General features: G+C 45.0%; 1 protein-coding gene across 2 annotated transcripts in view; it reads left to right on the top strand.

Moving 5' to 3' along the window:
* The window catches only part of LOC119390850 (uncharacterized), a 51,564-nt gene that overhangs the window by 33,799 nt on the left and 3,327 nt on the right, over positions 1–14,438 (top strand). Inside the window, exons 1-3 of one of the 2 annotated variants that reach the window (XM_037658563.2) lie at positions 2,539–2,689; positions 4,434–4,480; positions 8,256–8,345. In XM_037658563.2, the coding sequence (XP_037514491.1) occupies positions 2,623–2,689; positions 4,434–4,480; positions 8,256–8,345 (204 nt within the window). In that variant the 5' untranslated portion in view covers positions 2,539–2,622. Of the gene's footprint in view, positions 1–2,538; positions 2,690–4,433; positions 4,481–8,255; positions 8,346–14,438 lie in introns of those variants that run through there. The other variant, XM_049414965.1, reaches the window with a different exon arrangement.

Consider the following 14,438-nt stretch of genomic DNA (forward strand, 5'->3'; position numbering starts at 1 on the left):
GGTACGAAAGCCATCCACAAAAACTTCGATGAGGTTTGCCGGAGAAATGCGAGGACTTGATTCTTTCGACGACGACGCAGTTCGTGCCTCGGGAACTGCGGCATCTAGTTTTCCGTGTCTGAAGGGTAGGGTCGACGGCGCATATTTGACAAGGAGCGACGTCGGGGCGATGGAGATCAGCGGCTAACTGAGGGGAGGCGGTCGGGTGAAGAAGATTCTTGTGGCCTGGATGTGCCGTTAAACCGTCGAGGGTCGTGCGAATATCGTGGCGTGGTATCTGTGTGGACGAGAGGGCGGCGGCGGCAGAAACGTGCCACATGTCCGGCATAGCCGCAAGAATAGCAGATAGGGAGGTTGTCTGCGGTGCGACACGGGTTAGGAAATGTAGCGACTGGTCGGCCGAACTGAACTGGTGACGACGGAACAGGCACCGGCGAGGGTGAATGAGTTGGCTGACGGTGCGCTCTGGCTGCGACGACCTGTGCGTACGTCAAGGGCGCAGCCTCCAGAGGTGGTGAACGAGGGAAAGGCAAAGCGTCAGTTACCTCCTCTTGGATAGCTTGTCGTATGGCTGGGGTCAGATGATGTGTCTGTGCTGGTTCGGGAGTACTTGATAATATGGAGAGCTGCCGAGCGACCTGGTATGTAGCCAACCACTCCTCAACGTCTTGGTCGTCAGTGCCGCTGAAGATCGGCGGGTGACGCAGTGGCAACACGCCAGGACATGCAGTGGCTGGGATCTGAGAGGTACCTTGGTTGGCGGATTCTTCCGGCATTGCTGACACTGGAGGTAAGGTGCGGCTTCGTAGATCCAGCTTCGAAGACTACCCAGCACCTCCACCAAATTATAAGGGGGTTTATTCACAGAACCAAAGGCCTGGGTTCAGCGGCTGAAAAACTGTCACGCGCGCTCTCAATCGGCTCTTCGTCTTGGTCTTCTTCCACTCCTACTCGATGCTGTCTCGCTGTCTCTCTTCCCCACTACAATACATACATACATACATACACACACATACATACATACATACATACATACATACATACATACATACATACATACATACATACATACATACATACATACATACATACATACATACATACATACATACATACATGCGGCTTACTGTCCAGAATCGTATTGTAATGAACTTACTCAGAAAATAAAAATTTCGAAAATACACTGGGTAAAGATATATCAGCGACGCCTTTAGAGAATACAGACTGCAGGTGCGATATTACATAGAAGTGCACAGAACGGAGACCAAAGGGATTGTGCTGGCTAGACAACATTCAGTGACACCCTCTCGTGTGTGACGTCGCTTCGTCACGAATGTGCAATAAATTCGTGCACACTATTTGTAAACACCGAAAAAAAAACAAACACACCGTTATTTTAGCGGACTCTGTAAGACTGCTGGACAACAATGAATCATAATTGCTTTGATCAATTCACTGGAAGAATAATGTTATGCGTTCAAGACCTAGGTGCTATAAATTAATATACCAGCTCTTATACAGTGCTGTTAATACAGACCAAGTCAGTACGTTGGTTTCGGTTAGATATTACGATTATATACTAAGCCGGCATCTGCAAAAGTGTAGTAAGTAGCAGTATCTTCGTATTCATTTTCATAAAATCCATTTGTTTAGCAGCATATTCAGAGGGGAAGGCTCGACTCCCCCTCGACTCTTGTTATTCCAAAACTTTGACGAGCTCTTTCCTGATATGCGAGGAAATGTTCGTCTTTACGAAATTATCATTGGTTTAAACCTCTTACATTTATTTCCACACACCGGGGTATATCAGAGACATGTATACAATCAAGCGGAAATACTTGCAAATCAGTGCACGAAATTCCTCAAATGAAGGTACCCGATTTCCTATCGTGGGCTTCATCACGTCAAGTCTGCTATAACTAGGTGACCTCTTAGTCGAAGCTCGGAATTCGAAAGCACACACAGCGTGAATTCAAGACAGTGCACGCAATTGCACACAACGCATAAAAAAAGATGCTAGCCTTTCTATCCGAATGTTTTGCGCTCTCCGCTCAGGGTAGTCCGCGTGTAACGGCGCTTCCCAGGCCACACTTCAGAGGCCATTGAGCGCAGAATAGGATAGTCTTTCTATTTGCTTGCTTGTTTACTAAACTGACTGCGTGTCTGAATAGCACACAACGACAAGCCTCCAAGCACTGACCGCGCACACGCGTCGATAACATGTAATATGCCAATGACATCGCGTGGAATATGTTTGTAGCAACTATAGGATTGGAGCCGCAGTAAAAACTGAATGACAACTTCTCGAACAAAAGCAGCGTTCGTTTCGCGAAGTGCTATGCCGTGAACTCGGGATTTCGCGCCCATATGGCTGACGATGAGGTGAATTGGCAGACCCGATGAAACATCCGCTTGCGAAAGCACGCAGAGCGAGTAACCAGGATGGGGAGGCGTCATGGTCCAGTGCAAATGCGCGCGTGGCCATGGCGATTTCAGGATAGGTTATCTGTTGTAACATGTGTAACAATATCACCTGGCTATAGACAATGGATACTTCAGATATAAGAAGGCCACGGCTACCTGATCAGCTTCAGTTAACCCGCTGACGAAGCAGTGTCAGCAATGAGGTTTCAAGAAGCATTCGCCCTTCTTGCTACAGCCTTCGCTTGCCTCGCTGCGTCCTCAACAGGTATGATTATATGGTTTCAATGTATCCGCAGATGGTTTGCTTGTAACACATATCGCTTTTTCGCCGTGCGGTGCTTGGTTCTGTTGAAGACTGATTTTGCCTGGGCCTATTGCACTAAAACTAGACGTGGGAATTATTTGGGCATGAGGGTTTGGCGGAGTCTCGACAGCTTCTGTTTGGAAAAGGTCGGGGAACAAAACTATCAAAGGTGCGTGTCTTATTTGCGAATTTGTTCAACCGACTATTTTAAAACATAATTTGTTGGGATTTAACGTCCCAAAACCACGATGTGATTATAAGAGATTTAGAAAAAGAGGCAAGTGATTGTTAATTAGATTTCAGAATTTCTACGGCAGGAATCTTGTTTTTCGTTCCACCTGAAATTTTTCCTCTTCAGAATAAAAAGCCGCGATCGTCCTAAAATTTCAGGGATTCTAATTTCGCATTAGGCTTGTGATCTACGACATATCTAATATTTCACAACAATGATATGTATTGATGTAATGTATTACGTGACGTCGGAACAACATTTCCGCGACACCGCCGTCTTATCTACATATTCATGTCAGCGTTTTTTTATGTGCCATTTTTACAACACATGTTTTAGAGTATGCTTCACAATGTGTAACTTTTCTTTCTCTTTAGAAAAAGGGCATTCTTCGTGCATACACTCAGCGAGGTGTGAAGTCTAATATATTTGTTCACTTAGTGCCTTTTTGGCGTATTCAAGCTTATTCGCTACCGATTTAAAATGGTCATTCGTATACGCGACAAAAAGGACATTATCCAACTGTTCTACATTACATTGTGTGCTTATGTCAATGTCGCGAATCCGTCATTCAGCTTGTTGCCGACAAAGTCGCCGCATTTATAAGTGGCGCCAAAATCTCCAACAACGTGTACTAAAATACAGGTCCTGTACCTATCTATATCTTCCATTAATGTATTTGCGTAAGCGTGAGCATAGAATTTTGTTCCGATATGATGGCGCGTGTTTCGCATACACTAAATGGTTGCCGTGAACCCTGTTAACCTAGCATGCAGCAGTCGCCAGTGCCTGACTTTGTGCAAGAGGAAGATATCTTGTCGTATTGAGCAAGTATTTAGGTGCACGTTAAAGAACACCAGATGGCCATAATTTCCGGAGCCCTGAACTACGGCGTCGTTCATAATCATGTCGTGGTTTTGGGGTACAAAATGCTAAGAATTATTGTTATGTATTGAGCAACTGCTATTAACGCATATTTTTTATATCGTAGGTCACGTGATGTGTTACCTGTTTCAAGTGTGTTCCTTTCTTGTGACATTTCGTTGGATGTTCTGAACGATATTTTTTTTTGTTTTATTGGTCGTATTAAAAAAATAACGATGTCGCTCCACTGAACTACCGGGCCACTACAGTTAACCTCACTGAGTAAGACTCTCACGTCAATATGTAGCCGAGACTTATAATGTACCAACCATCATTGAACGACGCGGATTCTGTGACAGAAAAATGAGAAAACCAAAGTTGCATAACATTAAAGGAAGCACAACATTTTCTCAGCCTACGTTTCGGTAGAAATTTGAACATGCGGTCATATAGTCGTCCACACCCAATGATGCCAGCAGAAACTGTGTGCATCGCTGCGCAGATAAGGCAAAAATTTTAGCTTCGAGCCATGTTGTTCCGCACAAACATTTCAATATGTTGAACACTTCAATGTCCTGCTATATTAATTGAATGTTTCTGTTTTTTGTTCAGGTCAAGGAGACGAAGGGAAATGTGCCCGAGCATTTCCGCTACCACCGGTAAGGACAACAATATTTATCACAGTGAACGACTCATTAGCAAATGTGAAGCAACGAATAGAAATTTTAATGTTGTAAGGTCCAGTAGCTTTTTCCTTGTAGTGGGATCAGATAACCATTGTTTTCAAAGGATGAATTTATACACTATTTAGTAATTTTGACCAATTATACCCTAATATTAATCATTTTGGACGTTTTATGTGCGTGGGCAATAGTTAGGGCTCTTCGGCGAGTCAAAATACACATTCAAGTGTAATGGTGGTAATCGCGCAGTACGGGCTGTATTGCGCGATACGGGCTTTATTGCGGGCTGTGTTGCGTTTTGTTTGACCAACTTCTCAAACAAAACGTGCTCAGTGAACGTTGCTCGTAAATCTCCTTCCATTTGACGCTTTCACGTTGCGACAGGCCGATGACGGGATAGCTCGACGCGTTGCGGAGCTTTCGAGGCACTCTGGCAAGCACAAGAGCAGCGTGCGTGCTGCAGCTTTAATATGTAGCAGATGGTCAGTGGTACGAACTTGTGCATTTAGGACGTATATGAAGCGCTGCTTGTTCCACCTAATTTTTTTTTTCATTTTTTTCTGCTTCTCAAGAAGGCTCCTAGTATATACATGCGTGTGATGCGTGAGGATTCCGTTTAATTGGGAGCGCAGTATAAATTTACTTCGTTGAACCGCAAGAAAATATATCTGGTTTTCAAAGAGGCGTTGATTGGTAATTGAAAAAAAGTTACTCCGAGATTTACGTGAAATATACGCTCGTTATATGGAGGTTCCACTGCATAATAAAAAAGGGTTACGTAGTGGTGGTTCCAAATAAAAATAAACGCCATTATACAAAAGCAAATCTAGTTTATGAGGGGCCGTCAAAAGAAATTTATTTACTTGAATTGAACAACTTTTTGAAAATAATTCAGCAGATATAGCTACCCCATCGGGTGGCTGAGATACAATTCCTCTGCACTGCCACTTCAGAGTCTGGGAAAATGATTTATTGAAAACAGTACATGACATCCTGGAGAGCGATCCCATTGTTAAAACTCGTGATTGGAGCAGGCAAGGTGAACTTGCTGCTTATGCACACACCAGCATAATTACAAGCACTGGAACGTGTGGGCACGAAACACGCTATTTCCGCTGTTGTCTTGATCCTTTTGTATCAATTAGCCCAATCTTGAACCTTACTAAATGTACCTATTATTAACCCATTCAGGGTCAAAGACGTACATGTACGTCCTACGCAAGCATCTTCAAAATGATCAAAAACGTACATGTCTGTCATCGGTCGTCTGTTTGAGACGCACGCCTTTTTCGACCATTTATATTACTTGGCATATGCTGCCAAATTGCGGGAATACACGGAATTTTTTTTCTTGTGCCGATGTCTCTCCGTTTGGTTTTAATGTTTTACTACAGAGGTTCGCCTGCTAGTTTCGCTTGCGTCCTTCGGGTCGTTCCCGCTTCTCGCGCCCGCAAAACTGATGGCTGTCTAGTTTAGAATCTCTCTGAGGGTGACCGCTTTGTTACTGTCTCGTTTATTGCTCGCCGGAGCGCGATTACGCCTGTTTCCGTGTAGGCGCTGACTGACACATACGATGCTGCTGTGGTTGCGTTTCCTGTTTTAGGGACTCGCAGAAAGATTTGGAGAGGGGCGAAGCATTTAGGGAAGGGCTTTTCAGCTCCACTAACGAGAAACCTGTGGAGGAGCGAAGCATGCAATGTGCGCCGGTGTTTCCCATAGCAAAATCACTGCTAATGGGCATAGAGAAATCTCCCGCCGGCAGTATATTGCAGCTCAGGATCCTGTAACTATATATCCGTGGTGGCAGGTGAAGGTTTGTTTAGCGCGAGCAGACGGCTTTTTCAATCAAGAAACTCGCTAGCAGATGCTGCCTGCGTCGGCGTTGTCTCTCGCGGGCGAGGGCACGTTCTCGTCCTTTGCGAGTTGGTTGCGAGTTGCGAGTTGATAGTTCAGCGTTCATCACATAAAGAGTGTTTCCATAGTCAGCGCGCGCCGTTCGCTCTCTCTAGCCACACGGTGAGCGCTGAGGCGGTGGCACCCTCTCTTGCGCTCAAGCAAATGGGCCGTCCCGACAACAGACGACGATGCACGCCGCGACAGCAGACGTCGCACAATGCACGCCGATACGCCGAGACCTTAAGGTGGTTCGCATCTTAAACCGCTTCCGTCTCGTTGGCGATAAAACGAAGGGTGGACAAACAGCGCGAACACACGACGAAGGAAAAGGACACGAGGACCGGCGCTATCCTCGTGTCATCTTCCTTCGTCCTGTGTTTCGCGCTGTTTTTCGACTTTTGAATTATACAGCAACTAGCGCGCCTTTCGTCGCGTGTCCATTTTGTAAGACCAAGGATGATTGTAGGTTTCTGACTTGTTTTTGTTTTCCGTACGCGCGTACAACCATACAGTTTTCTTCAGTGAGCTCACCAGCGCAGTTCGCTTGAGCAATGGAAGGGCAGTGTGAAAACACACAGCGCGAAACACCGACGGGGACACAGAAAGGAAACACACACAGCGCTGACTTACAACAGTTCTTTCCTTTCTGTGTCCCCGTCGGTGTTTCGCGCTGTGTGTTTTCACTATGCTACATCAACATGCCCAAATTCGCTCTATTGCAAATGGAAGTGCGCGCTGGTTTCTTTGATGCAAGCGAGTCTAGCTGCGAATCCTCCGAGTCGCAGTTCGACTGCCGAATAAGAATCGCATTACTTGGATGTCAGCCCGTCATACGAGGTGTCATTGACAAGTTCAGACTCAAATTTCGTTGAGCGAGCGTCATGTTAAAAGCATGCGCAGCGAAACGATGCTGACTTTATCAAAGGTGACTTTTCCTCCTCCGTGTTTCCACTTGACGGCCCTTCATGCACTTATTTTCTATTTCCGTGAACTGCACAAACGTTTATTGCAAATGATAATTTTTAAACAGTCATATACGCTTTTTTAGAACGTATCTTGCTGTTACTCATGCATAAACCATGTGCATGTAACAACACAACAATTTTTTGTGACTTTATGGTAACCCCGAAAGAATTACGAAAACGTTTTCTAAAATTTCTGAACAATTTAAATCAGCAATAAGAAATTCGACACTGGCGAGTCGCGTTTGGCGCAAACATTCGACCCTCAAAGGGTTAAGCAGCGCCCTATAGGCCTACTTAGCGTAACGAGAAAGAGCAACACGAACCAAGTGAAGCCGACTGGCTTCTTACATATCGTGTTAGTGGTGACAGATTCTTGAGCACCGTATGTCGCTTGAGCCACCATTTTGACAAGCGGCCGTGTCTTTTTCAAGGCTGCAGCTTTGAAGAAGAGGAGACCGCTTGTCGAAACGGTGGCTCCAGCAACACACCACGTTAAAGCATTTTCATTTCTTTTAGCTTCAATCATTCCCTGAACTTCTGCCTTTTTTGGGTCTCGTTTTTCTGCATGATATATGTGCTAAAGCGTTCCTTGCTTGCTTGCTAGTTCCATGTATTTGCCTCACACCCACAACAGGGGATTGGCCAAGAAGCCGGCGGTAATGTAAATTGGAACATTAAATGTATAATTCAGGGAACATGCCTTTTTTCAAATATAATAAGGTGATTGTCGTGATACGGAAAAATGAAATAGAGGAATAAATAAGATCCTTTTTTTATGGAATGAGAAAAGCCCTGCGTGTGCTTTATGAATTACGCTTCGTCTTTCATTCATGCGGTTTGGTGGCAGTTTATGTGTCATTTGTACTATTCTTATTTCTTTCCGCGTACAGTGGAGGTCGTCCTACAGGACGAAGTGCACATACCTATGCCAAGACTGGCCATTCCGGTTTGAAAATGAGCCCGATGGAATTCCTTGTGGGGTGAGTGTTACGTTTACCTTATGAATATCATTTTACAGCAGGCCTGTAATGGGCGAGCTTTGTCGGGTGTCGTAGATAGAAAATGACCCTCATCATGAACCGGCGGCCCCTCCCTTCGTCCTCTTTATCGCCCTCCTCTTCTTCCTCTTGTGTTTCGTTCGCAGAAAACGAGCGCCAATTTCTCTCGCGTGGGATGCGATCACTCTGGTGCGTGAGACAACAAGTACAGGGAGAGAGAAAGAAAGAGAGATTAAAAAATACTGTAGATCCCACGCACTGTGGGAATCGATGTAATGCGAAGCAGCCGGCAGAGAGCTGCTATATCACCTTTTTTTGTCTTCGAGACAAGTGAAATATTTCATGCCATGGCATCTAGTTCACTATATATCGCATGTTTGACATGCATACATGCATATATAATCCAGTATATGCCATGTTGATGAAACGTATAATACAATGCAATGCATACAATATACAATGTATATACAATGCATAACCTGTCATTTCATGACGCACTAGTGTCATACCATACCAGTTTTGGTATATATCCATTTAACAAAACGGCCGGAAGCACACTATGACAGTGTCATGTAAATCATGTCGTACATGACATGCATGTCATGGTATTCATGTCACCACCTCTCATTTAGGTTGGCCATACGATCCCGTCACGCCATACCAATTTTGGTGTATATCAAGCGAGCGAAATGGCCCCCGGGGGCACCATGAGCGTAGCATGTAAATCATGTCGTACATGACTTGCATCGATGATTTTCAAGTTTGCACCTCTCATTTACGTTCATCATGCAGTCGCGTTGCACAATACCGATTTTGATGCATATCACGTGAGTGAAACGGCAGCGATCGGCGAATGCGCATAGCATGCATATCATGTCATCTTGCATGTCACGATTTTTACGTTACCACCTCTGATTAACCTTCGTCATACAGTATCATCATGCAATGCCAATCTTGGCGTATATCAAGCGAGCGAAATGGCCGCGAGGGCACTGAGTGTGGCATGTAAATCATGTCATCTATGACTTGCATGTCATGACGTTCACGTTACCACCTCTGATGTATGTTCATCATACAGTCTCGTCACGCAGTAGCAATTTTGGTCTATATCAAGCGAGTGAAATGGCCGCGAGGGCACATTGAGCGTGGCATGTAAATAATGTCGTACATGACTTGCATGCCATGATTTTCAAGATTCCACCTCTCATTTACGTTCACCATGCAGTCGCGTCGCACAATACCAATTTTGATGCATATCACACGAGCGAACGGCAGCGTTCGGACAATGAGCGCGGCATGTAAATCATGTCGTACATGACTTGCGTGTCTCCATGTTCACGTTACCACCTCTGATTAACGTTCATCATACAGTCTCATCACGCAATAGCAATTTTGGCGTGTACAAAGCGAGTGAAATGGCCGCGAGGGCACCATGAGCGTGGCATGCAAATCATGTCGTACATGACTTGCATGTCATGATTTTCACGTTACCACCTCTGATTTACGTTTATCATACAGTCTCGTCGCGCAATACCAATTTTGGTGTACATCAAGCGAGCGAAATGGCCGCTAGGGTACCATGAGCGTGGCATGTAAAAGCATGTCGTACATGACTTGTGTTTCATAATTTTCATGTTACGATATGTCAGTTATGTTCGTCATACAGAAAATGTCTTATCATGCCAGTTTTGGTAGGCGTCCATTCATTTAAACAGCCACGAGCACCCTGAGACCATATAATGTAAATCATGCCATACATGGCTTGGTTATCATGATTTGCACATTAGGACCTGTCAGTTGTGTTCGTCATACACTATTGTCACGCCATACCAGTTTTGGTATACATCAAATTAACGAAACGGCCGCAAGAGCCCGAAGACTGTGGCATGTAATTTATGCTGTTCATGACATGCATATCAAGATTTTCATGTTATCACCCGTCATTTATGTTCGTAATACGCTCATGTTATGTTATACAAGTTTTGGTATACATCCCATTAACGAAACGGCCAGGAGAGCTCAAAGTCGTAGGCGGCTAGATAGATAGATAATAGATAGATAGATAGATAGATAGATAGATAGATAGATAGATAGATAGATAGATAGATAGATAGATAGATAGATAGATAGATAGATTAGATAGATAGATAGATAGATAGATACGCTCAAAGTCGCAGAAGTTCACTATGAAATGCTTAGCATTAAAAAATAAATTCGTGACTAGAAAAGTTGGTTGCCGAGGTGGGACTCGAATCCGCGTCCCGACAATCCGAGGGCGAGCTTCGTAACCACTCGGCTGTCACGCACGCTAGCAGAGCCCAGCATAGCCTTGTACAGTATAGTACAGCAATGGGTTGTGAAAGGGAAGTGAGGGCAAATAGATCAGATGTGAGGGCGAGGAAGCGGGAAAGCAGGAAGGGAAATTGAGTAGAGAGAGAGAGAGAGAGAAAGAATGCGGAAGAGAGCAATATATTGAAATAAAGGTAAGAAAAGTAAAAAAAAAAGATAGAACGCGAGAGAACAGCTACAGAGGGATAGAGAGAAAGAAGATATAGGAAGAACAGAAAGAGAGAACAAAAATAATTGAAAGAATGACAGAGAGAGAAAATAAGGAGAAACGAAAGGCACGTTCATATCTTAAAGCAAATAGGCGCGCTATGGGAACAAGGACAAAAGGGAGGAACCGACGACACAAAGCGCACACTCGCAACTGAAGTTTTATTGAAAGAGTACACATAAATACGTTACAAAAAAAGGGCACGTGGTGCAATTTCCCTCGCCGAAACAAAACAAAACGAGATGGGTATCCCCTTAACAGATCATGAAGGCGCATGCGTCTATACACAAAGGAAGTTCGAAGAAAACTGGACTAAAGAAAATTCAAACTGCGTGGGGGGGGGGGGGAGAGGGGAGAGAGGAGGGCAGACAAGTTTAATGCAGTGTGTTGATCAAATATGAATATTCTATCTCTGTTAGGGCGATAGAAGGGTAGCTGACGCATCTATCCCCGCATCTCTTTAACAGGGGATGGGTATCCCCTGTTAAGGGGATACCCATCTCGTTTTGGTTTGTTTCGGCGAGGGAAATTGCACCACGTGCCCTTTTTTGTAACGTATTTAGTGTACTCGTTCAATAAAACTTCAGTTGCGAGTGTGCGCTTTGTGTCGTCGGTTCCTCCCTTTTGTCCTTGTTCCCATAGTGCGCCTATTTGCTTTAAGATATGAACCGTAACCAACTAGCCCAAATGGCTCTTTTGCTAGAAAGGCAGGTAGGTTAACCAGGGCTGAGCCCGGTAGGCTACACTGCACTGGGGAAGGGGGAGTTAGAGAGGAGTTCACAAACGTCACTGTTGCCGTCGACCTAACAGCAGTTCCGTGCTTGACATCACAGACGGTGAGTCAGCCCCGCGGCTGAAATTCGAGGTGCGCAGTCGTTGCTTCATGCAGCTTGTATGCAACTTGTACCAGTGGTTCCGTGCCCCAAAATTGTTTCGAGGGTTAAAACGGCGAAAAACACAGACAAAAAAAATTGGCCGCGTATCTGCGTGCTTCGCTGCAAATGTAGTCTAAAGACGATAGAAGAGGCGCTGCGTGAGATATGGACGCCATCTGGCAATACGTCGGGAACCATGAGTGCTGTGATGCGGGCTCGTAGTCCCGGCGCAGCAGCAGGCGAGGACCGGCGGGGACGCCCGCCAGCCCGAACACGCGGTGTGGCGCGAAGCGCCGAAGCAGGAGAAACATCCGCACTCAACGAGTGCTCTCCACACGCTCTTTTATTTACACGTCGCCTGGGTAAAACAGGAATGCCAGACCGGCGCCCCATGGCATTCGTACATTGCAATACTGAACCGTAACCGAAACACAACAATGAGCTCGTGCAGAGGGCACGGAGGAAGGCGGGTTTCAGCGCAGTCGCAGTTTTAGCGCAGCTTAAGAAACTAGGGTCTCTAGAATTACGTATCTATGAATTTTCTATTAAAGGAACACACCACCTAATACTTACCTAGTGATGTTGCGCCTCAGATATGCGTAAGGTTTGCTTTTTGATCAACAATGTACACAAGTATGGACCTAGTCAGCCGTTCAAGATGACTGGCCCTTGAGCAAGTGGTTCAACTTTGGCCGGGTGGCTGAATCGAGTGACGTGCCGACAAACAGAAAGACAGACAGACAGACCAAAAATTCTCAGTTTAAGTTCCCCAAGAAAGACTATCGTCTTTAAAACCTGGTTGATCCATCCCTCATAGGAGTCGGTATAACACGAAAGTGGAACGTGTTCTTACAAAGGTAGATCTATGTTCATTGTACATTGATAAATGAGAGCTTGTACAATCTGAACTTGAACTGATGGCGCAAGTGTTAGACAGGGACGATGAAGACACGCAAGACACGGAAAAGCGCACCGTGCGCTTTTCCGTGTCTTACTTGACTTCTTCGTCCCTGTCTAACATTTCCGCCATCAGTTCAAGTTCAGCTACGCAGCAACGAGCCCGACAGCAGACGTTTTAAAGATTGTACAGTGTGTGTTGGTGATTGGCGGCTATAGCACCTTTTGATGTGGACGCGCCTTGGTTGACCCTAATGGCACATCTCCACCCGGACGGCTAATGTAAATGATCATGATTACGCTTTTGTGGTAGCTGACGTGGCTGACGTAAACCGGACAGGGCGTATGGTGAGTCCCGTGCAAAGATGGTTTCAACAGGGACATCATCACTAGTACTCGATATGCACTCATGGAAAGCGTCGTCATTTGAAGAGAAAAAGGGCAAGGTGTGCGCTCTCCTACAATTGGGTAACCTACCCTTCTGCTCATGCATACACTACCACACAACGCTTCTGGAACGCGACAGGCAGAGCGTTCCGCTACCTGCTCGCGTCTCTCGCTGCAACGAAGCGTTAACTAAAACTATTGAAACGAAACGGAGTTGCAATCGGGGAGCCAGCCTCCACTGCGCTGAGACTACCAAAGCGCGTCCTGTCGGCGCTCGTTAGTGTGACGACACAGTACTTCACTTCACCTCTCTAAGATGGCGACACCGCCCCACACTAGTGAAGGTCACGGTGGAAGGAAGGTGTGGAAAATATGAACCGCGTTTGAAAAGACTCGTGAATGAGTGTCGGCAGCGCAGTAGCCAAAGCGCCTGGGTCTCATCGTCGAGGGCCGTGAGGTTGTCGGTCCGACTCTCAGGTCATCCAAATCAACAAAATATTTTATTCTTGTTTTTCTTTGTTATCTTATTTCGTCATCTGTATATTGATGTATGATATGTCGGTGAAGTTTTGGTGGACCCCAGCATACAACACTTTCGTGTTACAGAAAGATAAAAAAGGTGAGCAAGCCGTGTATGGTACGTATAGTCATGTGTAGTATAGTATAGGATTTACTCAATTACATGGTAATGTAAATGTTTCCTTGTTCGGTCTCGAATTATAGAAAATTTCGTACATTTGTAATTGCGACCGCTTATACTCACGTGTTAGCACAACGGTACCCTTATTGCTGTGTGAAGTTGTATATGTATGCGTGTTGGTATAGGTGTACATAATTAGGTATGTGCATATACTTATTCTGAGGATGAATTGCTATTGAATTATGCGTAAATTTTGCTACTGACTATCAAGTGCTATATGTACGCGTGTATGCATAAGTGTTTTAGTTACGTACGTGTGTATATGTGTGCCTATGCTTATTTTGGTCATGAACGCTTATTTTTCTGTTTGTACAAGCGATTGTGATTAACTCTTGATATGATTCCTGCATAGGCGCTATCCTGAGCCTGCAGTATCCTGTAGATAATAATAATAATAATAATAATATTAATAATAATAATAATAATAATAATAATAATAATAATACTAGGAAGGGGTGAGGAAGATACAGGTGAGAGATAGAAGCCTAACCAAGCGAGGACCAGCTAGGTAGCCACCAACTCTGCTGTGTCCCAGTCTTCCGCGACATTGTGCAAGCTGCGCTAATCTTTTTTTGTGCTGTAGACAGAATATGCTCGTATACGTCATCTCACAGATAAAGATAGATAGATGCGCCCGGTGGTTTTTAGACCATATCCAA

The sequence above is a fragment of the Rhipicephalus sanguineus genome, chromosome 4 (genome assembly GCF_013339695.2).
Source record: "Rhipicephalus sanguineus isolate Rsan-2018 chromosome 4, BIME_Rsan_1.4, whole genome shotgun sequence".
NCBI classification, from domain to species: Eukaryota; Metazoa; Arthropoda; class Arachnida; order Ixodida; family Ixodidae; genus Rhipicephalus; species Rhipicephalus sanguineus.